At 40.8% G+C, this 23,180-nt stretch overlaps 2 protein-coding genes across 5 annotated transcripts in view; one reads left to right on the top strand and one right to left on the bottom strand.

Moving 5' to 3' along the window:
* tacc1 (transforming, acidic coiled-coil containing protein 1) overlaps positions 1 to 22,979 on the bottom strand; it is a 28,216-nt gene extending 5,237 nt beyond the window's left edge. Inside the window, exons 1-7 of one of the 3 annotated variants that reach the window (XM_044348332.1) lie at positions 22,821 to 22,979; positions 7,862 to 7,971; positions 2,671 to 4,072; positions 2,069 to 2,113; positions 1,555 to 1,618; positions 757 to 946; positions 183 to 247 (exon numbers count right to left, since the gene is read on the bottom strand). In XM_044348332.1, coding sequence (XP_044204267.1) covers positions 183 to 247; positions 757 to 946; positions 1,555 to 1,618; positions 2,069 to 2,113; positions 2,671 to 4,072; positions 7,862 to 7,971; positions 22,821 to 22,891 — 1,947 coding nt within the window. In that variant the 5' untranslated portion in view covers positions 22,892 to 22,979. Of the gene's footprint in view, positions 1 to 182; positions 248 to 756; positions 947 to 1,554; positions 1,619 to 2,068; positions 2,114 to 2,670; positions 4,073 to 7,861; positions 7,972 to 9,485; positions 10,153 to 22,820 lie in introns of those variants that run through there. The other 2 variants (XM_044348330.1, XM_044348331.1) reach the window with 2 other exon arrangements.
* aggf1 (angiogenic factor with G patch and FHA domains 1) lies at positions 14,481 to 22,316 on the top strand. Of its 2 annotated transcripts, none has more exons than XM_044348333.1 (16): positions 14,481 to 14,568; positions 14,654 to 14,715; positions 14,972 to 15,168; positions 17,164 to 17,263; positions 17,355 to 17,542; positions 17,853 to 17,984; positions 18,094 to 18,294; positions 19,159 to 19,597; positions 19,793 to 19,901; positions 20,180 to 20,231; positions 20,333 to 20,434; positions 20,542 to 20,707; positions 20,861 to 20,940; positions 21,037 to 21,164; positions 21,259 to 21,358; positions 21,462 to 22,316. In XM_044348333.1, exons 3-16 carry the CDS (start codon positions 14,983 to 14,985, stop codon positions 21,714 to 21,716), a joined length of 2,238 nt encoding a protein of 745 aa, XP_044204268.1. In that variant the 5' UTR covers positions 14,481 to 14,568; positions 14,654 to 14,715; positions 14,972 to 14,982; the 3' UTR covers positions 21,717 to 22,316. The 2 variants fall into 2 exon arrangements, with proteins under 2 accessions (XP_044204268.1, XP_044204270.1); XM_044348335.1 differs by lacking the exon at positions 19,159 to 19,597 and adding an exon at positions 18,499 to 18,568.
* Positions 22,980 to 23,180: the final 201 nt, after the last annotated feature.

Genomic DNA, 23,180 nt, shown 5'->3' with positions numbered 1-23,180 from the left:
ACACAACATAGCAACACAAGTTAAATGTGGCCTCAGAATGAAAACACATAAAAGTGGGATTCTAATTCTGGTTGTCATTATATTCATCCCGATTGTGATGAAGAACAGTTAGAGGAAAACAAGCCAGTAGTGTTTAAATATTCATCCTTCCCCTTCCCAGTGTGTTCCTATAGTCTACTTACTATATCATCCTTCAGACTGCAGGTGTCCTTCTCCTCCAGGTGTTCTGTGATCTTTGTCTCAGCACCTGTGAGAAGAAATAAAACAGATAATTCTGTAGGCTGTGACAAATGTTAATGGCACAAATGACCAAAAAGAAGCAACAGACTGGATAGCATTTGTTCCCTAGCATAATATGTACAACTTTCTTATATCCAGGACAGGATTGTGCTGAGCATGTATGCTCCACTGTTTTCTTTTTCATGGATTTGAACACATTCTTTCTGCTTTGCTGTCTCTGGGTTTTAAGTGTCTGGCTCAGAGAATATGTCAATACTGGTTGTTGAGAAAAGGATGTAACTAAATCACTTTCAAATTCATCCTGGTGTTGCAACTGACACCTCTCTGCTCATGCCTAGTCCTCTAACACTGTGCCCCATGTGTACACTGAGCTACATTGCATATGGGGCATTTCATAAACACTACTGACTTAAATAGATCATAAAGGAATGTTGTGTTCTATGGTGATCAGCTAGTCCTCACAAGTGTAGTCTGGAGAGTGTGAAGATCATGTTTGTACAAAACTGAGAACCATACCATCCATAACAGGCGTATCGCTGATTGGCTGTTTTTTGACAGCTGCTTTATTGCATTCGGGCTCTTCTCTGTCCTCCTGGGTGTCTGCTGTAGGGCCTATGATGCCGGTAGAAGCCAACTTCTCCTCATCGGTGGCGTGATGAACTCGCTGAGTGATCTCCGGGGTCTGAACCACCACCTCATCCTCTGCCTGGAGACAAAGGAGCGAGATATGACACACAGTACAATGAGATTTATTTCATACTTAAATATCTACTAAAAAAACAACATAAACACATAACTCAGTAAGTTAAAAATGTGGCCACAGTCTATTACTTCAGATATGGAAATACTGTATCACTATCCCATAGATCCATCATAACTCCAGTGTTTACTTAATATTTCCCAACACTGTTTTGCTTGAAAAGTAACATTACGATAAGATTGCTGGGTTTGAGAAATTGTATTAAGACAATTTGGTATTGCACAATCTCTCAAAGATGTTTCCCGAGGATAGATAAGGTGATATTGTTGAAGGCACATGGGAGTGGCAAACTAATATTTGACTGCCGAGTGACAAGCGACAGATCTGTCACCATGCCAAGACAGCACTGCAGACCTGGAGACACTGCTGATGCTCCTGTTAGCTTATGTGATACTGTGTGTGCGTGTGTATTTGTCAAGAGGTGAGGCCCGGAGGTTGGGCAGCTGCTGAATAATGGACATTGCAGTGTTGCTGCAGTAAGGTGAAACATTTCACCTTAATGACACAACACTCAAACACACACAGATACAGACACTCACAAATGCTCAAATTACCTGATTGCACACATCAAGCACCAGCGACTGGCTCTCATCATATTTCTGAACTTTACAGGAATTCCTACAAAACAAACATGATGATAATACAAGTGTTAGAATGTATAGCTGCACAAACTAGAGATCCTTAGCAAGCTCATTTACTGTACATTCACTATTTCCACTACCATATAGTGTAGCTGCAAGTATTAATCTGCATGTAGCAGCTACTGTACATGTATAACCACACTAGTGTTATCCGACTTCTGGAGGGATCACAAGACGGGACAAATTGAATGGCTGATGTACGAGGGGATGGCCCTGTGAGTTGAGGTGAAACTGAGGAAGACATTTATCTCCCTCACATGCTCCTTCTACAGCTGGCTCTGATACAGCACATGCCATGATGGGAGTAAAATAGGAAGCGAGCATGCATGAAAGAAAGAGAGAAAGAAGGAAAGAAGGAAAGAAAGAAAGAAAGAAAGAAAGAAAGAAAGAAAGAAAGAAAGAGGGCATCGATAGTGAGAGTACTTACAACAGAAAACAGAGAAACTTGGCTTGTTGATGTTGACTTGATGTCCTGAGGCCAACAGAAGTGGACGAAAAAAGCAGAGTTTTAGGGATTGCGTAACAGACGAAAGGATGAAGGATGAAGAGGATACAGCGAGATTTTAATAAGGGAACGAGAGAACAGGGGAGAGACAAAGGAGAGTGTGTGAGTGACTAAAGGTGTCTAGCTCAGGGTGTTAGATACTCTGCAGATAGTTTCAAGTTTGAGCATAAACACAAGATGCTGACAGCCCTGCAAAAGCTGAAACTTGTCCAAACAGCGCAGCTATAAACAGCCTATATATAACCTTTTTAGGAATCGCGTCAATGGCTAGTATGCAGTGTTAAGTGTTTGGCATGTGCTCAAGTATTGTTTGGTATGCATCCCAACCAATAGCGGATGTAAATAATAATGCATTTAGCCCGAGAAAGAGCAAGCTCAGTTAAAAGCAAACCGTCACGTTTGAGTTTTTATTATCGGTGATAATGTTACAGCCTCAAATTGCAAACTCCTGTGACTGAGTGTTAAGATTACAAACATATGGATGGAAATTGGATCTCAGTCAAGCCATTTTGGTGAAAACTTACGTGACTGTCCTTTCTTTGCTTTTCTTGGGAATTTGCCTAACTTTCTTCTCCCCCGGTGGGTGCCCTGCTTTCTGTTTGCCTTGGTCTTTCGCTTTTTTCTCGGGCTGAGTGGTGCTACTGGATGAGTCCTCGGTGCTCAGGGCTTTGGAGGGTTTGAAAGGGTCCACAGAATCGTCAAAATTGTCCGGATCAAAGCTGTAGGAGCCTTTAGGGAGCACTGGAGAGCTGCTCACCTTGTTATTGCCACCGAAAGGGTTGAAGTTTGGGTCATCCCACTGACTGGGATCAAAGTTATATGTTCCCTTCTTAGGAATAGGAATATCATCCAGGTTCATAGGCGCAGTAGAGTCTGAAACTGACAAAGCAGTTTCTGGAGCAGGATCTGAAACTGGTTCTGATGCTGGTTGAGAAACTGGTTCTGACTCTGGTTGAGAAACTGGTTCTGATGCTGGTTGAGAAACTGGCTCTGATGCTGGTTGAGAAACTGGCTCTAACACTGTGGGTTCTGGTGCAGGTTTGCAGGAAGTCTCTGACCCTTTGGGCTTCTGCTTCTTAGCTGTGAGTTTGCTGGTTGTCTTTTTGCCACCTAATTTCCTCGGAGGTGGCTTGCTGGGTGTCCCCTCGTCCAGACCGAACTCCAGCATCACAGGCTTTGCATCCGATTTTAGCTCCTCTGCTGGTGCTGCTGAGCTGTCCTCGCAGGCCTCACTACCGAGTGGCTCAAGTCTGGGGAGAGAGCTAGAGCCACATGGTGGGGGAGAGTTTTGGATTTTGGATCCACCGCAGGTGAAGGGGTTAAAGCTGTCATCCAGCTGGTCAGGGTCAAAGTTGTAGGTGGCCTTGGGAACAGGAAGTTCTTGTTCCTCATCTGTTTGAGCAATCTCACTCACACATGGGGCCTTTATCTCCAAGGATGGAGGTTTAGACTTTCTGGTTTTAGTCTTGCGAGTAGACTCTGTCTGGTTGGGGAGGCCATTGCATATTGGTTCTGAGTCAGCAAGAGGCTTCTCCTCAGGGAGCTCTGGAGCTGGGCTTGCTGCAGGTTCACAGCTCTGGATCAAGTCTGTTTCTTGGGTTGGAGCAGGAGCTGGGGCTGGAGCCAGATCCAGATCCAGATCCAGATCCAGAACCGGATCTGTGACTAGGACAGGAATTGGGGCTTGGTGTGGCTCTGAGGATGATGCTGTGCATTTAGTCACCTCAGGAACTGAATCAGGAACAGGCTCAGGGCCCAAGGCCTCTGACAGGTTTCCTGTTTGTTCTGGTTCAAGGGTCTGGGTGTTTATTTCCAGCGGGTCACCCATGGGGACTGCAGGCTCATCCTGACCCATGTCGTGGTTGAGGAAAATATCCTGATCCAATATAGGAGCAGTCACTATCAGGTGCTCGTCTTGCTCCACATCTGGAGACAAATAACAAAAAAATAACACCAATATTAATAAAAATCTATGCAAAATACAAGAACAAAAGAGTTAAAACAGCAAACACACACATGACTGCTGCAAATAATAATCTCTCCAATCAAATCTAACCTCAGATGTAGCTGATATCTGATTGGTTCTCTGAAAGCAGGTTACCAGCCAGCAAACTGTTCCAACTGCTGCTGTTGCCATGGCGATGTCTTACTATGAGGGTTGTGACATTTAAACCAAGTAGTGCATTTGATAGTACAACTAAAAAGGTAAGATTTATTTTGTGTTGCGTGCTGAAGGGGCAGCGGCTGCTATGGTGTAATTATTACCTCCAGGGCCATTTTGACATATCAACATATTTCAATGTGCCTGTCATAATCGCCGTGTTCATGTAATATTATGTTGCTAGGAGACTAGCAAGGCCTGCTGTGTTTCTACCTACTTCCACTCACAATACCATGTCCCCAAGTGTCATTTTCAAAATATTCCTGCAATCCAACATACCCAGAAGAACATGTACTCATCTATATTCACATGCATGGTCAATATATAAGATTCCCTCTTTGTTCTCTCACTCTTGTGTTTGTTTAGAGGCAGCTGCAGTGCTGGTTTGTAATAATAGGCCTATGCAAATTAATCCTGTGGTCAAATTTGAATATTAAGATGAATTATTTTGCATTTGTTTGCCATTTTGTGATGATAACCTTCATTTATTTTACTGTGTATCATTGCATCATGTTGTTTTCAATTAATCCATAAAACATTATTCCCTATTAATGATTATCTTGATCTTAACATTTTTTCCAATTTCTATGGAAACTAATACATGGCAGTGGACTGCACATATATTAACTCAAGTCAAATGTCAGTTTATCATGCATCTCAACACAGGCACTTCCATCCATTTAAAACAACGTTCAAGCATCCAGCTGTTGTCATTTTAAAGTTAGATGCCTTTTTTTGGCTGTGAAAAAGTCTTCAGTTATCTATAAACTATTTATAAACTGTAGTCATGTGTAGACTGACACTGAGGTAGTAATGGAGACTTTGGATGGGCACAGACAAACAGAACCACCAGCATGTTTACACTGAAAGAAGTTTCTAGAGGCACTTCAGCTCCTGTCTGCCAGCAGTAGAGACAAATTCAAACTTCCTCCTCCACAGCTGCAGGGCGGGATGTTTGTGGTTGAAACAAAAGTGAACTCCCTCCTTGCTCCATACTAGTTGACCTTCGCAAAGTACACTTTTGGAAAATGTTGCCAGAGCTGTTTTACAGGACGAGTTATTCCTTAGCAAAACAATGACTGTCTTGTATTTACCATTCGCTAAACATTAGCATGTGGTTTCAGAGCACCTTAAAAAGCAAGCAGCATGATGATCAAAGCCTGATAACATGCTTTTTGTTCTGTTACTCCCCTCACTGTGACCTCTATCAGTGGCCAATACAAAACATGGCCAACCAAAGTCTTTGTTGAACCTGTTGAATTCCAGAGCAAAGGCCGTTCCCACACTCTGCTACAGGCTCCACCTCTTAGTGATTCAAATGACAATAAAAGCACTTCCACCATCATCACACCCAAAACCCACCCAAAAATCTCTAGTCAGTGTGCATTCAGCTCTTTACTGGTCTTTACCATTAGGCAACTGCTTGGGGCCCCCAACTAAAAGGAGCCCCAAACAGCTATTTATTTATTATGATGTTTAGATATGAAACATACAGAAGTATTACTATTATAACTCATGATAAACTGAAATGGTCCCCAAAGCACATTAAAAAAATATACAAGCCCCCCTCTTCACACTAGATGAATGGACTATTCTATCACTGGAGTAGCAGCTGAGACTGCTGCCACCTCTCATACTGATAGGGATGCAGAAACTCCTCCAGATAACGTGTAATTCAACAAAACAAACAGTGAGTTATCACAAAGTGCATTTCAAAGGAAAACAAAAAGTAAAAGTAAAGCAATCATTGTGATCTGCTTTTCTGTTGTTCCTCCTGAAACTACCAGCACGACCAAAGTTACTAATGTTTTCCTGTTGTATTGACTCACTTGTTCGGTGATGGGAGCACCGACCCTCTTCCCCCCAAACCCTCAAAGTGAATGATGATCATATAAGAAAAATCTACAGTCACTGAAGAGAGAGTGTCAACTAGTAGCCTAGAAGAAAAGAAAACTGCTTTCAGGTCAGAGGGAGAGAGGAAGACAATGTGCAGCAAGTTGCTGCTCACAGTGATGGAGGAAGTATTCAGATCCTTAAAGTCACAATACTGCAATATAGAAATACTCCATTACAACTTAAAGTCCTGCATTTAAAGTTTTACTTGTGTTATATTATGTTACATATTACTTGTATTATTATTATTACGCATTAGCTTATAAGCAACATTTGAAGGTTAATTTAAACATAATTTTAACTACCTTGTATTAAGCTTACTGCTGGGTAGTTTAATCTATAATGATGCATCATATTTTATTAGTTCATATATTTTATATCAAAAACCTTAATCTGCAAATGTAGTGGATTATCAATATAAAGTAGCATAAAATAAAAAAATATTCTGGTACGTTAAAACTACATCACCTGAGTAAATGAATATAGTTACTTTTCACTAGATGGTTTAGTGAGCAGTTCATGTCAAAGAAGCAGAGGAAACCTTGGAAATTATTGCATCCATGGTAATCAGAAACCTCCTTTATATCATATAATGAAAAGTAACCAAGTACATTTACTCAAGTGATGAGGTACTTTAATATTTCCATTTTATGCAACGATAGGCTACTTCTACTCCACTTCTACTAGGATGGTTCAGTTCCTTCTATTTCAGGGGGAAACAAGGTACTTATCATTCTACTACATTTATCTGACAGCTTGTTACTGATTACTTTACAGATTAAGATTTTACACAAAAAATATCTGATCAACTCAAACTATACAGCAGTATATAAATCAGTTAAAATGACTCCACCTTGAACAGATGTTAAGTAAATGTAGGTACATTGTGCTAATAATACTTCTGCACTTCTATCTAAATGCATTTTTGAATGCAATACTTTTACTTTGAACAGAGTATTGTTATTGTGGTATTAATAGTTTTAAATTTTGAGTACTTTGTCTACCACCACTAATACCAACATTCTCAGTTACAGAAAGGGTGAAAATAAGACACAAAGGAGGCCCCATGACTGACTTTTTGCCTAGGGCCCCCAAATCATTAAGTCCGCCCCTGCTCACATACTGAGCATGCAGTACAGGTTTTACTGCCTGTTTAGGTATCAGGTAACCTTGACTACTTGTAATAAAACATTTCAATTTAACAGGTAAATCCTTAATAAAAGTTGAAATGCAGTAGGTAGGTACATTCCTGAAGCAGCCAGACAACATATGTATGTAATTACTCTGGCATGGTGAACTTGATATGCCGCAGTTCAGACGTAGTAGTGGAATTCAAATTCAAAACAGTCCAAATGTGCCATTTAAAATGATTGTTTTAGCTTAGCAGGTGTTTTTTGATCACTTGACTATAAAGACAAACACATGCACACATATGCGATGTCTAATTTAGAACAACATCAAAAGTCTCCTGTTTCCATGGCAACTTCAAGGCGGGACCCTGTCTATTATATGTGCTGTGGTACTACACTGAGTAACAGTGTGTAATAATAATGCCCGCCTTCAGTTAGTCAGGGGTATTGCTGCGTTCACATCTTGGACAGTATGCTGTCTGCCTCTTGTTTGTCTTTCTCTCTTCGTTATGTACTAAACAGTGGCCTCACCTGTTTTGTCTGCATCAGCGTTGTTGTTCTCCAGCTCTCCTGGGATGGCCGGAGGGGCGTGGACAGGGGTTGCTGCTTCAGGAGTGTCAAAATGACCGTCTGAGTCTGAGCTGCAGTAGCCAAAGAGAAACACAGAGAGAAGGAATGAACTTTCCAAATGTTCCAAATATGGGAAAGAAGGACTGAATGATCCTTACATAACTAAGGAGTGGAGAACATATGATAAAAAAAGAAAGATATGAAAACTACAGAAACAAAAGGCTGAATCAGTGCTGTGAATAACAACAGGCTGTGACACACACACAGAGTCACACCCTCTATTAAAATGTCCAGTACACATCTAATGGCTGATACTACAAAATTGTCAGTGATGCTTTGCATATAAATCTGAAGTATACTGAATATAATCATATGTACAATTAAATATCAAAAATATTACTATGTATCATATGCAAAGATGACTTCCTGTAGTTGCTACATGTGCCTTGCCAAGTAATGACAATCCCTAATCTATCTACATTGTACCTAGCTCTCTCCTCTGTTGTTGTAACGTTCTTTGAAAACACTCAGTACTATTTGATTCATGTCAGTGAAGGCAACTCAAATCTGAATTTGAGCAAGAGGGAGGAGAAGAGCGAGAAAGTAAAAGAAAGATGAAGTAAAAAAAAATAGAGAGAAAGAGGAAATAGGGCAGCCTACTATTTCCTGTCACATATTTACAGTAAAGTCAGCACCATACAACCTATTTATGATGTACCTATTTTCAGTCAAGATGTGAACATCACAACTGAATACATTTTGCAATATCCTCCTTTTTAACACTAACCTGTGATTTTAACATTTGCAGTGAAGTAGCATTCAATTTAATCTGATCACTTCAGGAAGCATCACATCGTAGTAGATATTAACACGACTCTGGTTAAAGATCAACAGATCTGTTAAACACACATGGATTTTGTCACTTAACACTAGCAGGGCAGTGTTACAGTGACTGATCAATAAAATGGAGAGGTTATCTGACTCTATAAAACACACCTCTCTAAAGTCGGCAAACAAAAGGCAAAGCTCTCTGTCTTCTTGGAACAATGGCCAACATGATAACGTTATCAAAAGTGAAGAGAAGGGACGAACAAGGCCACAATGCCTGGACGTCATGTAATGTTTGTGTGTGCAACGATTACATCATTATACTAAACCTGACTGCAATGTTGGAGTGTGTGTTATTTCTGTAAAGGCACGGAAATGAGGATGTGCCTGTGAAGCTGAGAAAAACGTTTTGTTCAAACACTGTCACAATCTAAACCACAGCCATGCCAGCCATGTGTCAGCAGTGCACGACAACATAACGTATTTGACATTTCTGCATGTAATCAACAAAATGTCTGTTTACGTGAGACAACAAACACATTTTCTTTCTCTCCAGGGGGGTGAATTCATCAGTTTGCCTCTTTTGAATTCATCCAACCGTTATAATATTTGATATTCCTCAACCTGACAGGTGGAAAACTGTAGCACACACACACACACACATATACACAAACATGTGAAAAAAGCACCCTCCTCTAATCCAGACAGCATGAATCACACTGCCAGTATGGTCGAAAGGCTCCAGCAAAACACTTGCCTGAAGCCTTGAGATCTCTCCTCCTCCTCCTCCTCTTCCTCTCCTCTCTCTCCACGTTGCTCCCTCTCCAGGCTCGCCTCCTGTCCCTCTTCATCCTCTTCTCCCTCTGCCCCTCGCACAGCCGTCCATGTCCATTTGGCCCATGACACGGGTGACAGCCAAGACATCACTCCTCCTTCCACACGGGGGGTTCCTCTACCCTTTGTCGATGATTCACTGGACTGGTTTCCAGCACTGGACTAATCCTTCTCTGTGCTTTTCTTCTTCTTCTTCAGATTTCCACCCTCCCAGCAGCTCTCACATCTTCCCACAGAGCTCCTCTCTTCACATGAGCTCCCAGTTTCACATTTAGGGAAGGAGACATTTCTTGTCTACTCTTAAGGTTGTATATTCTCTCAAAATCACACAGACTTCAGCTTCTTTCTCTGTGTTTTCTTTTTTCCAGTCACACTCCCCGTCCTTCTGCCTCTGCCACAGCTCTGATCAGCTGGTTTCCAAAATGCTGTTCTCACACTCTCCTCTTCTGAGCCCCCTCCTACCTCTCCCCTCCACTTCAGGCTTGTCCACTGACACCAAACGCAATGGGGGGAGGCGGAAATCTTGTGGTGCAAAAATGAATGCAACCTTTCTTTACTTAGCTGAAAGAGTTCCCCTGTGGTTGGAGAATGGTGCCTCCCAGTCTGCCCGCTCTTCTACTCTGAAGCAGAAGGAGGAGGGGGACAGAAAACAAACACAGAGGGAGGAGGAGGAGGTGGAGGAGGAGCCGAAAACTGATGGGACTCCACATTTTATAGCCCAGAGAGAGGCTAGGAATGTGGGGCTGGATCTTAAAACCCTCTTTGCTCCCCCAGGCTGTTCAACAGTTAACTGTTTCTTCCATCCAGCAGCAGGCATGCATGACCAGGGGAACCATTTCTGCCGGATAACCCCAGTAGAGCTACCTGGCTGGATTCAATTTGTCTAAGGTTTTCAGGTGCCATGGACATAAATGGATGGTAAAAACCCACTGTAGCATGTGACACAGGTACAGAACTGTGTTGAAGTAAAGGAGGGCATGATAGATATCTTATTCTAACATCACATATGAGGTGTGCCTGAAACTCACTGCTTTCTAGAATGATGCTAAAAAGCCAAAAGCAGTCATTCAACAGAGGACTCTCCGTGCAAAGAACCCTGACTTATATATGGACAAAATAATGTAAACATCTTAAGGAAAGAGACTCTATAATCACAGTTACAAACACTGCTTCATTTATCAGGTATAAAAGAAATCTGGCAATCAACTTTGGTATGTTTTCCCAGCCATAATAGAGCACATAGTAAAGCTATGTCAATACTCACATGCCAATACATTGCAAGAGTTATATGTCACTGTATTCATTCATCCTGTCCATACTGGCCATGAAGAGATCCCCTCCTCCTGCTATTCCAATGTAAAATGTACAGTCCTATTCGTACAAAAATGCATCCTTAAGTTTAACCAGTGCAAATATGAGTAGTGAACAGTTGCAGTTAGTCAAATCAAGTGGATATTTTTATAAGTTAGTCTTTAAGTACAAAATTTACTGCTTTTGTTACTGTGCCTCATCTGTGACTGTAACTTTGGAAGAAACACATTTTTTTGGCCAACTCTGACTGCTGCCACGGAGTGAGGACTGTATTTTGTCCCCCTTCTTCACGACTGCAGGAATAATTACAACTACCAATAACTCCTTCAGTGTACATTTGAACAAGCGAGTTGGTGGACCAGTAAAAAACTGAAAAATTATATATGTCAAAGGGAAGTGACATGACACAGACAAATCCAAAAAGAGGGAAGTTGAAATCAACCAACAAGGATTTAACAGACACTCTTCATTCAGTCCCTTTTCTCTAATTACTTACATTACTGTTTCTATCAGCCTTGTCATATCACATAATAATGAATCTTTTGTCCATCATAATATAATGATGTATACCCCAGTGCCAGAAACTCAAGTGTTTGGCTTGGCCATGCAGCTGCTAAACTCCTCCCAAACTCCCGTCGCAGAGCAGAGACACACGTGCCTCAGTCAGGCTCAGAGTTTCCACATTTTGACCAGAAAGGGTGGAGCATGTGGCTGGGTTCAGGGAGAGGGGGATCCCCGCATGCATTGATCATCTGCAGGTTGTAGTTAAAGTGTGTAGAGAGAGAGATTATTACCACTGGAGCACAACTGGTGGCTTTATTCTGGGCATAGTATCTCCTCTTTGTCTGTGAAATATTTGTTTCCAAAAGTTCAGGTGTATTAGAGCAAAAGATTACAGTAGACATTATGAACAGTAAACTTAATCATTGATCAACGCTTAGCTTAGCTCATTTTTGATTAACAAACGAAGCTACAACACATGAGAAACTTAAAGTTGAATATGTGGTAGTGCATGGTCAGTGTGTGCATGTGTTTATGTCTGAAAGTGGAAAAAGCATTAAACTGTTTGTTTCCATGGATTCACTGTTTATTCTTAATGGCTCCCTGTAGTAGTAGTGAGGGGCCAATGAAGAGGCATGGTAGCCAGGAATAAGTAGGTTACATAAGAGAGGGTTCTTATTATTGTTCCCCCGAAATGAAATCATCATTATTTGTAGCCATTTTTTCAGAAACAAGCTCAAAACACTAAACTGAGCGTCTCCTCCTCTCTTTTAAAAATAAACTGTCAGTTGTACTAACAGACGAGAGCTGTTGGGCTAATGCTTTTCTAGTCTAAAAATTGCATCAATAAACATCAGTAGGTAGTGTGAGGCAGCTGTGTGTGTGTATGTGCATGTCTCAAGATAAAAGACCACCCCATTTTTAAAGGCTGCTCTACCACCACCACCGCAGCCACCAGGACTCCTGCCAAGGAGTCTGAAGCTCCATCGAAATCCAAACATAACTCAAAAGAGCTCAGATTTCAAACACAGTGGGAGGAACCTTAAAGGCATTTTTGTGAAAACAGAAAGTCACTAAAACTAGAAGGAAAAACAATCTAACCTCCCCCCTATTGTGACTCAAATTCTGCCTGTCTCAGTACAAATGTGACTAATGACACATTTATGTTTCGTCTCCATGTCAGGCTCAGCACAAAATATATTTCTGACAAAGCCATTCTGATATCCTGCACAGTAACTCCACAGAGATCAAATTTGCACATAAGCCCATGAAATATTTACGCTGCATCGACGATAAAATACTTTAAATACACTTTCACCATAAATAGAGACTGTATTTCAATTTTAGAGGACAATAGTGGAACTGCCTCGTTACATAACAGCCCTTCCTCTGGAGCCTAAAATAAGTGTAGACACACACAGAGAGGGCCTGGTCTTGGCAAGTCCTGAATGCATCAGAAGTTCCCGGAAATTAATCAATGTGAAAGAATGGGGGACAACAGGGAGGAGAAGAGCAGACAGAAGAGGAGGAGGAAGGAAGTCAAAATATGAATTGTTAGTTAGTGTGTGTGTGTGTGTGTGTGTGTGTGTGTGTGTGTGTGTGTGTGTGTGTGTGTGTGTGTGTGTGTGTGTCTGTGTCTGTGTCTGTGTGTTTGTGTGTGTGTTATAGGAGCAGGTTCTTTGAATGAGAGAAACTGACATGTCAGCACCCAAACAGAAAATATAGTCAGCTGAAAGTGACGCAAATTGAACAGTCTGAGATGGATATTTATTGACTAGTAGCAAAGACAATTAGCAGAGCAAGTTTTGCTTTGACTTTACTACACACACCACCACATCCTGCCAGGGATGAGTGTTTGTACCTTCCCCAGTAGGGTAAAGCACTCACACACGCCACATCATTTCACTCTTTACTGTCAAATGGCAGAATCAGTGTGTTGCAGTGACCCCTAGTGGTCAAAGAGCAAAATGACACCATGTCAGTGTACCATGGTAAGAAACAACCTTTGTTGAAAATGCTGTTTACTTATATTCTGATATAGATAAGCCTCAATAATTCAAATACTTAGCATGAACCATAAAATTAGCATGGTGACTCACAGCCATTATATGTGAATCATGTGAATAACACCTGAGACACCACAAACTAAGTACCCTTTCCAATTAGAAGACATTCAGTTCAGTTCTATTCAATTCAATCTATATGGCACCAAATCATCAAGTTATCTCAGGGCACTCACGCGGAGCAGGTCATATTAGAACAACGTCATAACGAGCAACTAAAAAGTAAACATTTTGAAGAATATTGCAACAAAATTGCAAAAAGCTAATTGGCATGTTAGTGAACAGCAATTACATACATTTTCTGAACAAAATGCTTTTCTGGTTCCACTTGTTCTCCAGTATCAGTTAAAAGAAGTAGTGACACAAAATATAAGGGAGTGGAAAGTGTCAAAAGTAAGAGCAGATTTACACTTACAGTGCTCCCTACTTGATTTACCATTAAACCAGACTTTGTAAAAGGGCAGGTATTTTTTTTATTTTTATTTTTTGTAAACACCTTTATTGAAACAAGTATACAGCAAGATTACAATACCTTGTGTATACAATTTGAGTCTAAAGTCACAAACACACAAGGGATGTGCTTACAACTAAAGGTTGCAATAATAAAAAAAAAAAGTTAAATGAATATCTTGTAAAGCTTGCAGCAGTTATACGTTTTAACAGCTTTGTACATGCAGATATTGAAGAAATGTATTGTTTGGTATGGACAGTCAGCTCTGAAAACTCTGGCATCTTGCTTAAGAATTTGGATTTGTGAACATAAAAATTGGTCAAAAAAGTAAGTAAATGAATCAAATAGAACTGCGAACAGAGACATGTCATATTCAGTGGATCCAAACAATATATTTTTCAAAGTGCAGGTAATTTAAGATAGGTTCACTATAATTATATGCGTAAAAGAGAAAAGGTGAATTTACCATAGACTGTATAAGGAATTTACTTGTCGTTATAAACTATAAACAAATTTGGTCGATAGGTGGCGGCAAAGTACTACAGGATGTGACAGATTGTACAGAGAAAAAAAAGTCCGCCAAACCCGAAGAAGAAGCACTTCCGCTGTGACGTAGCTCATTAGTTAGTAAATGGCGGTCGCACACAGGGTGGACTGTAAACATTTCAACGGTTATAACTGTAACTGTCTAATTATCCTCAAAACATGTACTCGGCTGTGTCGGAAATACAGGGTAGTTACAAGATGTTTATTCTCAACTTTCAGGTTGGTTCATGTGCCGTGCTGAGAGGAAATTCACAACCAAAGAGACGTAAACGAAGCAAACGGTGAGGATCTTTCTATGTTAACTTTAGCTAACATTAACTCCAGTTGGCGGTTAGTTAAAATATAGGGATAACTTTATCTGGGTGTCTACTTTGTTGTAAGGTACATATTTCAGTATCTCATTGCTACCTACTGTCTCTGTTGAAATAACTAATTATATCCAATAGCAGATAGATCCTCGGGCTTTACGTTACGTTCGTCTATATTTTGAATCTGCTTCTGTGAATAAGTCATAAACTTTAACGTGAACGTCTTTAGCTGAAGTAATAATGGAGAACGATGATGGAGAAAAGGACACGGAGTCTGAAGTGGCCGAGCTTCGTCTTAAAGTAGATACCTTGAAGCAAGAGCTCAAAGAGTGCAAAGCCGAACTGATCAAGGTGCAGAAGCAGCTGAGCCAGACCGAGAGACTGCAGAGGAGCACAGAGAGCTACAACGAAGACCTGAGGAAACAGGTCAGTGCAGACTAAATACACCACACCTGCCATATCAAATAGTTCACTTTGTTCAGAGCTATTTTACAAGGTAGTGATGAGGTTTTTCATCAGATTGTTGTTCATCAGATTATTTAACATCAAGCCGCAGAAACAAATTTGTGATTTTGGGATATTTAAATAACGTTGAACTCACGATCCTCTGTTTTTGTCACTACATCTAAGGATGTTTATGATAGTGCAAATCATTGTTTGTGTTAATACATGCAGCTGAATGGGTCTGACTAAACTCTGTTGTTTCACTCTAGTGTCTCACATATTATAAAAGTGATTGTTCAGTTATTGAAAATGGGCACAGTACTGACACTCAGTGGTGGAAGGTAACTAAATACATTTGAGGTACTTGTATTTAACTTGAGTATTTCGATTTGATGCTACTTTATACTTCCACTGTATAAAAAAGTGAGAATATATGAGATGAGAGTATGAAACAGCCTCTGTAAAACTGCAATGACCACCCCACCGGTCGGCAAGACCCACATATATGTATTAACATTAACGTTAGTTAGCCAAATTACTAACACTATATTGGCTAACGTGCCAGACAAAAGACTAATAATATTAATTATCATAAGCAAATCGATTATGTTTGCTGGCTTGGTGCCGATGAGCCGAACACTTTTTTGACCTGTTCGCTTCCTTTGATAAAGTCGTGATTACTTTTTCGCAATTCCAGGCTATTTTTGGGAGGGTGAGCCCTGCATGCCTTGCAGTAGAGGAGAGTCGTCTTCTTCATTTATTCTACACCAAGCCGGTTCATTTTTCAATAGTTGAAGCCGCAACTTTCTTTGCCGTCTTGTTCGTCTTTATTTTGCTTGCTGGTGGTGGTGTTGGTGACGGCCTGGGACTTAGGTTGCTTTCATCGGGTGGAGTAGTTAGAGTTTTTGTAAGGAGGTAGCGGTCCATCCTGGCAGCGAACTTCACTGCAGGTACAGCAGGAGTGCAACACCTCTGTCAGGTATCGTAGTGCGTAGTGTGAACAACAGCGCTGTTCGTGTGTTGAAATTGAAATTAAATGAATTGGATGAAAATAAAATGATGGCATCATATATAATTAGGATATTGACCTAAACTGGTAAAGATAAAATTATTTTTTTCGAATTTTTGGGGGCAATTTCTGCCCCTCGATCACGGTTTTTAGGGGCATTCTGAGATTTCTTGGGGCATTTTTGCCCTTGCCCCCCGCTAATTTCCGACGCTGCTTCCACTCCACCACATTCCAGAGGGAAATATTGTACTTTCTACTCCACTACATTTATTTGACAGCTTTAGTTACTTTTCAAATGATTTTACACAATGGATAATATAACAAGCTTTTAAAATACAACACACTGTTAAAGATGAAACCAGTGGTTTCCAACTTTTTTGGCTTTTGACGTCTTACAAAAAGCAGTGTGTAGTTGGGGTCACATTTCAGATGTCTATGAGTTGCTGCACCAAATAATGAATTTTCCCTCTAAACTTCTCACATGGTTTTATTTCAATAAATGTTCAAATGATCCAATATTTCACCAAAAATCAAAGATTAGAGAAAAAGTCCAAAAACAGATTTGTGTATCAGAACTTTGTTTTTTCTTCTCTCTCTGTAGTAATAGTAGTAGTGTAATATATCAGTCAGAGGGATGAAATTAGTACTTTAAGTACATTTGCTGCTAATAGTTATGTACTTTTACTTAAGTATGATTTTTCATGCAGGATGTTTACTTGTAATAGAGTATTTTTACATTGTTGTATTGGTACTTTTACTTAAGTAACGATCTGAGTACCTCCTCTACCACTGCTAACACTAATACAGTCATTATTATGTACACAAAAGATATCATGTGACGCTACTGTCCAATCTAACTGAATCTGTGAATCGTTACAATCCTATTGACATGATATGACATGCAGTGTTAGTTTGAGACCCTGAAGATTGTTTGCCCATTGAATTTATCAACAAATGTATTGTTTCAGGTTGACCAACTGAGTGCAGAGATTCATGAAAGAAAGAAGAAAGACAAAGACAGAGTCGATGTTGAAATTCAGACAGAAGAATACGTATGGACAGACACTGGTGAATTATTTTCTTATGTACATTGATTGAAGTGGATTATCATTTCTGTTTGTCAGAAAATGAGAGAACTGATGCAAACCTTTCCTTCCAGATTATTACAACTACTACTATGGAGGCTGCTATCAGAACCCTGAGGGTGCTGACTCTCAGGAAAGCCCGATCACAGCAGCAGTGGATGCAGCTGATGGCAGCAAGGCAGCAGAGGTTACAACACCAAATGAAGCAGCAGCTGCAGATGTGTCAGGTCAACCTGACAGCAGTGTAGCAGTCACAACTGAGGTAATTTTATGATTTATCTCATGTAGGACTTCCTGGTCAATTAATTAAAAATTACAAGTCCATCAAAAGATTTCAAGTCACTAGTTCCAGCATAAGTAATCACAGACGTTTCCTTATTTTACTTAATGGTTGACTCAAAAAAGAAACTTAATTGTCAGCATCAGAATTGTTGGATCAACATTAAATTGTCTATGTTGTTCACTGTTCTCAAATACTGAAATAAGGAGATGTTGATATGGATGGATAAGTTGAATTTGTAAAATTGAGTTTACATTATAAGACCAATATATGTTGTCTCTTGTCTCTTCAGGAGGTTGATGGAGGATCCATAGCTGATATGTTGAGGGCCACTGCTGAGCAGGCTATGACACAGACTGGGTTTGTCTTTGATGAGACAACTGGGATGTACTACGACCACAGCACAGGCTTCTACTATGACTCGGTTCGTCAACACATTTTCTGTAAAATGAGGCTGTCTTTTGCTCTTAGCAGCAATTTTTTTTGACATTTTCTACCAATCTTTAGATCTTTCATGTTCTTATCTTCCTCAGGCCACTCAGCTGTACTACGATGCCAACACAGGCATTTACTACTACTACGATGCAGAGAGCGGAAGATACCAGTTTCATTCCAAGGTTGAGGTGCCTGCTGCACAAACCAGTGCAGAGCCTTGCCAAGACAAGAGTGCTGCTGAAAAGAAAGGCAGACGGTTCAAGAAAGGGGTGAAGAAAACCTCACACCAAGATGATAAGGTATGTAACAGCTGGATCTATTACTGATGCATTGCATGGATACTTTTTATTTTTGGTTGCTGACTGCTGGCTTTTTAGTTCCTCTTAAAAATTGTGATGTTTCACATCCTCATATCTTTTTTGGTCTCAGTCTTCAAATGCTTTTTTTTTTTTTTTTGCTTAAATTTGAGGCTAGTTTACTAAAAGACTATTCCTCTGACCTAGGTGCAAGAGGTGACTAACTCATTGGCTAATATGAAGATTTCCTCTTACTGGAATACTGCTTCCCACAGAGGTACACCTTTTAATACCAACATTCAAAGCAAATTACAAAATATATCTCGTTATTATCAACCTGGGCCTTAGTTTAATAGTTTTTGCCATCATAATAGGAGGATTTAATAGTCATAAATCACCAATACAATGCCAGTGAATGCTGCAGGATCTGTCATTCACATTAAATGTCACACTGACTGCCAGAAATTAGCATCTAACGTAAGTGTGGACATTTTAACACAATCACTGATCATGACGGCAGAACTAGGAAAGTGAAGCCCAAGTGTTAAATACATTGAATTTTAATCGTAAAACATTTGATAATTTCATTTTGTGTAGGATATTTCTTTAAAATCTTTAAAATGCTCACTTGTTACACTGCACAATGTCATAAACCTCTAATGACTCAAGGATTTGATTACCTGTGCTTATAAATCTTACAAAGTAATTTTTGGATCACTGAGGATTTGGTGGAGGTCTGTAGTGAACTGTCTTTGAAGACTGAGACCAAATATAAGAATGCTGTGCCAAAACACTTGGGATCAACAAAGCCAGCTGTCAGTGAGCGTCACTTGAGACGTAATCTTACCGTTGACTGTCTGATGCCAGGAACCCGTATTTGATGAGTTGGAAGAAGAAGAAATTGAGTGGGTCGAACGGAAAACAACTAAGAGGACCACGGATTCACGGAAACTGAAGCGAAGGTCTTGCAGTCCAGACCTGGCTCCACATAGTACAGACTTGTCTAAATGCCGAGAGGAGAGAGACAAATCTTCGTCAAAGAGGAAGAAGCAGAAAAACGGTTCACACCACAAGGATAAGGGAAGATCAAAGAAGAAAAGGAAGAAATCTAAGTCAGAAAAACGCAAGAAGAAAAAGAGTCCGGTAGCTCGGAGTGATGACTCAGAGGGGAACAGTGAGCCAGAAGAGGGTGAGATCACAGAATCAGAGAGAGAGGAGTGGGAGTCCACTTCCTCTTTCTCAACATCTTCTAGCCCCCCCTCCAACGAGAGCCCAGAGTCAGAGATGGAGACTCAGAGTCAGGAAGGTGAGCGGAAAAACAAGTTGAATTCTGCTCCGGGCACACATGTGCACAATTAAGTCTTTGTTTGATCTGGAAGTAACTTAAAGTGAGTTAGATTTGACACCTTTCATTCGCTCCCAGCACTGTAGCTTTCTGAGGTCATCATATTCCCGTGGGAATGCACTCTTGACTATTTTGTGGGGGTTTTTTTTCTTGCAGTTAAAGACATTTGGCCGCCTTGTGTAAGAGTGACTGTGGTCAGATCTCCAGTGCTGCAGGTGGGCACTTTGTTCATCATCACAGCCGACTCTGCAGCAACCATTGGCAGGTTTGTGCTCTTTTCTTTCTCTTGTCATTTTGTGGCAGCATGAGTTCCATTTCAGTAAGAGGTTTTGTACTTTGAAAGCAAGCATTCAAAAGTGAGTGCATAGCATTTTTGAATGGGAGGCCTGAATGGTAGAGCTGTGGCTACCCTACCAACGACAGAATGATGCTATAAGTCATTTCTCACTCAGTAAAATATAAGGAACTAGTCTCTGAACAAGTCTTACTATAATAATGGCTCAACGACTTCCTTGAAGACAACATACTGTCTCTTTCTTGCAGAGAGAAAGATATGGATCATGCAATCCGAATACCGGAAATGGGAGTCAGCAAGGTACCCCAGCTCACTTTACTTTTCTCCAGGAATCAACATGATTCATGTGTGTATTGCAGGTGTATATGGTGTTTCTAAATGTGAACTGTGTTTGGTTCTAGTTCCACGCGGAGGTGTACTTTGATCAGGAGCAGCAGAGCTACATGCTGGTGGACCAGGGAAGCCAGAATGGAACAGTCATCAATGGCAACAGAATCTTACAGGTCAACATTTTTTTTTAGTTTCCTTTTTTTTGCTTCAGAATCATCTCTTTCACTCATCATCCTATCAGTAAAACTTCTTCAATGCATACTTGTTTTATTTTCTGCAGCCCAAAACTAAGTGTGATCCGCATGCACTGATGCACGGTGATGAAGTGAAGATGGGAGAGACTGTGCTATCCTTCCACATCCACTCAGGGACTGATACCTGTGATGGCTGTGAGCCCGGTCAGGTGATGGCTCACCTCAGCAAGCACAGGAGAGAGGAGACTGCAGGTGAGCCACCCCCCAAAAAAAGCCTGATCTAATCCATTCCTCAAACAAAGGCTCTGCGTGAGATTGCATTCACTGGTCATAATTGCTTACCTTTATTATGTCATCCACCATCATGTTAGATTTACCTTTTACTCTCACTGTATTTTCCCAAAGTGCCTGCTCTCACCAAAGAGGATAAAGAAGCACTAAGACAGAAGGAGCTGAAGCAGATGAAGGCCAAATATGGCCTGCAGGTGAGTGTCATCAGGACAAGCTGCAGCCAGTTTTAGTTTACACCCTCTTCTCGTTATGCAGCCAGTCACATCTTTAAACTGCTTTTCTGTAAACAGAGCAGTGAATATGAAGAGGCCAAAGCCCTGAGGAACACTAAATACAAGGACCGAGCAGAGTCTCGACGACAGACTGTGGGCAGTGAGGGTGTTTTCCAAAAAAATGACGCCCCGGCTTCTGTTCATGTGTAAGTATGTTGACATTGACTGTAATTTCTAAATAAGGGGAAAAAATGATGAATATAAGTGTCAATCGTGTATCTCTTCCTTGTCCTATCAAAGGGAGATCAGTGAAGTCAACAAAGGGCGGAAGATGTTGGAAAAGATGGGCTGGAAGAAAGGAGAGGGACTGGGTAAAGAGGGAACTGGAATGAAAAACCCGGTGAGATTCTGCTTGACAATGTGGACATGTCCTGTTGGCACTGTGATTTAGATGTATTGTGAAGCAACAAAATGATTTGATTTACTCAATACTTTCTCTACAGATTGAGCTTAAAATCAGAAAGTCCCAGTCAGGTTTGGGGGCTGGTGGCACCATGTCTGTAGATGATGTCTCTCTGACCAGATCAAAGTCACAGAAGAACTGGGAGAAAGCACGTGAGAGATTCGCTGACTCCTGCCAGTCCGATATGTTGTCACCCAAAACACAGAAGAACAAGTCACCCAAATCCTGGGTCAGAGCAGAAGAATCAGACGCCACAGACTCCCCTGCAGGTTTTCATACAGACGGCCAAAGCTAGGAAGAAGCACGAGTGTGTACATTCACAGTGGACTTAAATGCTGAGTGGGGAACTTTGATGCGTATCAGCAAATGTGATATTTGTAGATTACAGTAAAGATAGTAAATAGTGTTATTTTACTTTTTTAACTCAATGACTGACAATGAAATGTTGCTCTGAGAGTCGGCTGAAACAGAATCTGACCACAACTATCACTGTCTATCAACAAGTTGTCCTGTGCTGTGCATAAACAATGTCCTTAATTGGTCAGAGTGAGCTTGCGAATGTGTTTCTTCCTCTCCTCAATAAGCGAACTGTGTGGAATGTTTACAATTTAAAACACAGAGGAAGAGTGACGGACAAATGCTCACAGTCCAACATGCCTGTAGTCCAACCCACAGAGGGCAGAGCTGCCACTGTGCCTTTGAAAACGAAGAGGACATGAATCGCCTCGAGCAAATGTTGACACAGTGAAGATATATTTCTCACAGTGAGATTATACTGTGGATGCGTTCAGACAGCAACGAAACTGTTAAACCAGTCACCACAGCTGGGTTGTAACAATGTCCAAAACCCCCTTTTTTTTTCATGTTGTACATTAAACTTCGATCATGCACACTATTATGGTTCTCTTTGATTCACAGCCTATTACATAAGATCCAGTCCTTTCATACTGTCATTGGGCAGACACACACATCCATGTACTTGTGTCAAGCCAGTGAGCAAACATATTTTACTGTCCATCTGTGCGCACTGTGCGAGCTTATCTGTGGGTTCATTTTGAGGGTGTGTGAATATTTGCATGTGTGTGTAAGTGTACGCTTGAACAGAGGCCAGTCTCACACTAACTGGAAAAAAAAATGTCAGTGCAGCTACAAGCTCAGTATATATACAGGACAGTAAAATACAGTATGATGTGTTCAATGTTCTCATCGCTGCTGTGTTGTTAGAAAACAAGACAAATGCTGCAGATGAACATGCATCATGAAAATTTCTCAAACTAGTAACAAGCCTCCACTTGTTGAGCTGTAGCACAAGTTTTAAGTCACTGAATACGACAGAATGACAGTTGAATTGCTCTGTAAAACTAAAATCAGCATCAAACAGGTGAGTGATTTTACTCACATTACACTGTTGGTGTGACTCCTTGAGCTGCCTTGCCTGCTGCTCTTCTTCTGACTTAAATTGGCACCCATTTTGATCTTCCCACTCTCCAATCGATGGGCAATGTGTACTTCCCTTAGCTAGTAGGCATACTCTCCTGTGCTCATCTGAGACGGTTCAGCAGGTAACACTGGTGCTCTCCTGTCAGACGTCTTCTGACACAAGTTTTTTGACAGGTAGGCCCTCTTGTCCCTCCCTCCCTCCCTCCCTCTGCGTCGCAAATCTCCTCCCTCAGCTCCCTGAACTCACTGGAAGTAAACATTCAGCCGCTGATACTGTAGTGTAATAAAATTGGGAGGGATCACATTGTGTGGCTGTGTT

Source organism: Thunnus albacares, chromosome 4, assembly GCF_914725855.1.
Source record: "Thunnus albacares chromosome 4, fThuAlb1.1, whole genome shotgun sequence".
NCBI lineage: Eukaryota > Metazoa > Chordata > Actinopteri > Scombriformes > Scombridae > Thunnus > Thunnus albacares.
This window is presented reverse-complemented; position numbering and strand designations above follow the sequence as displayed.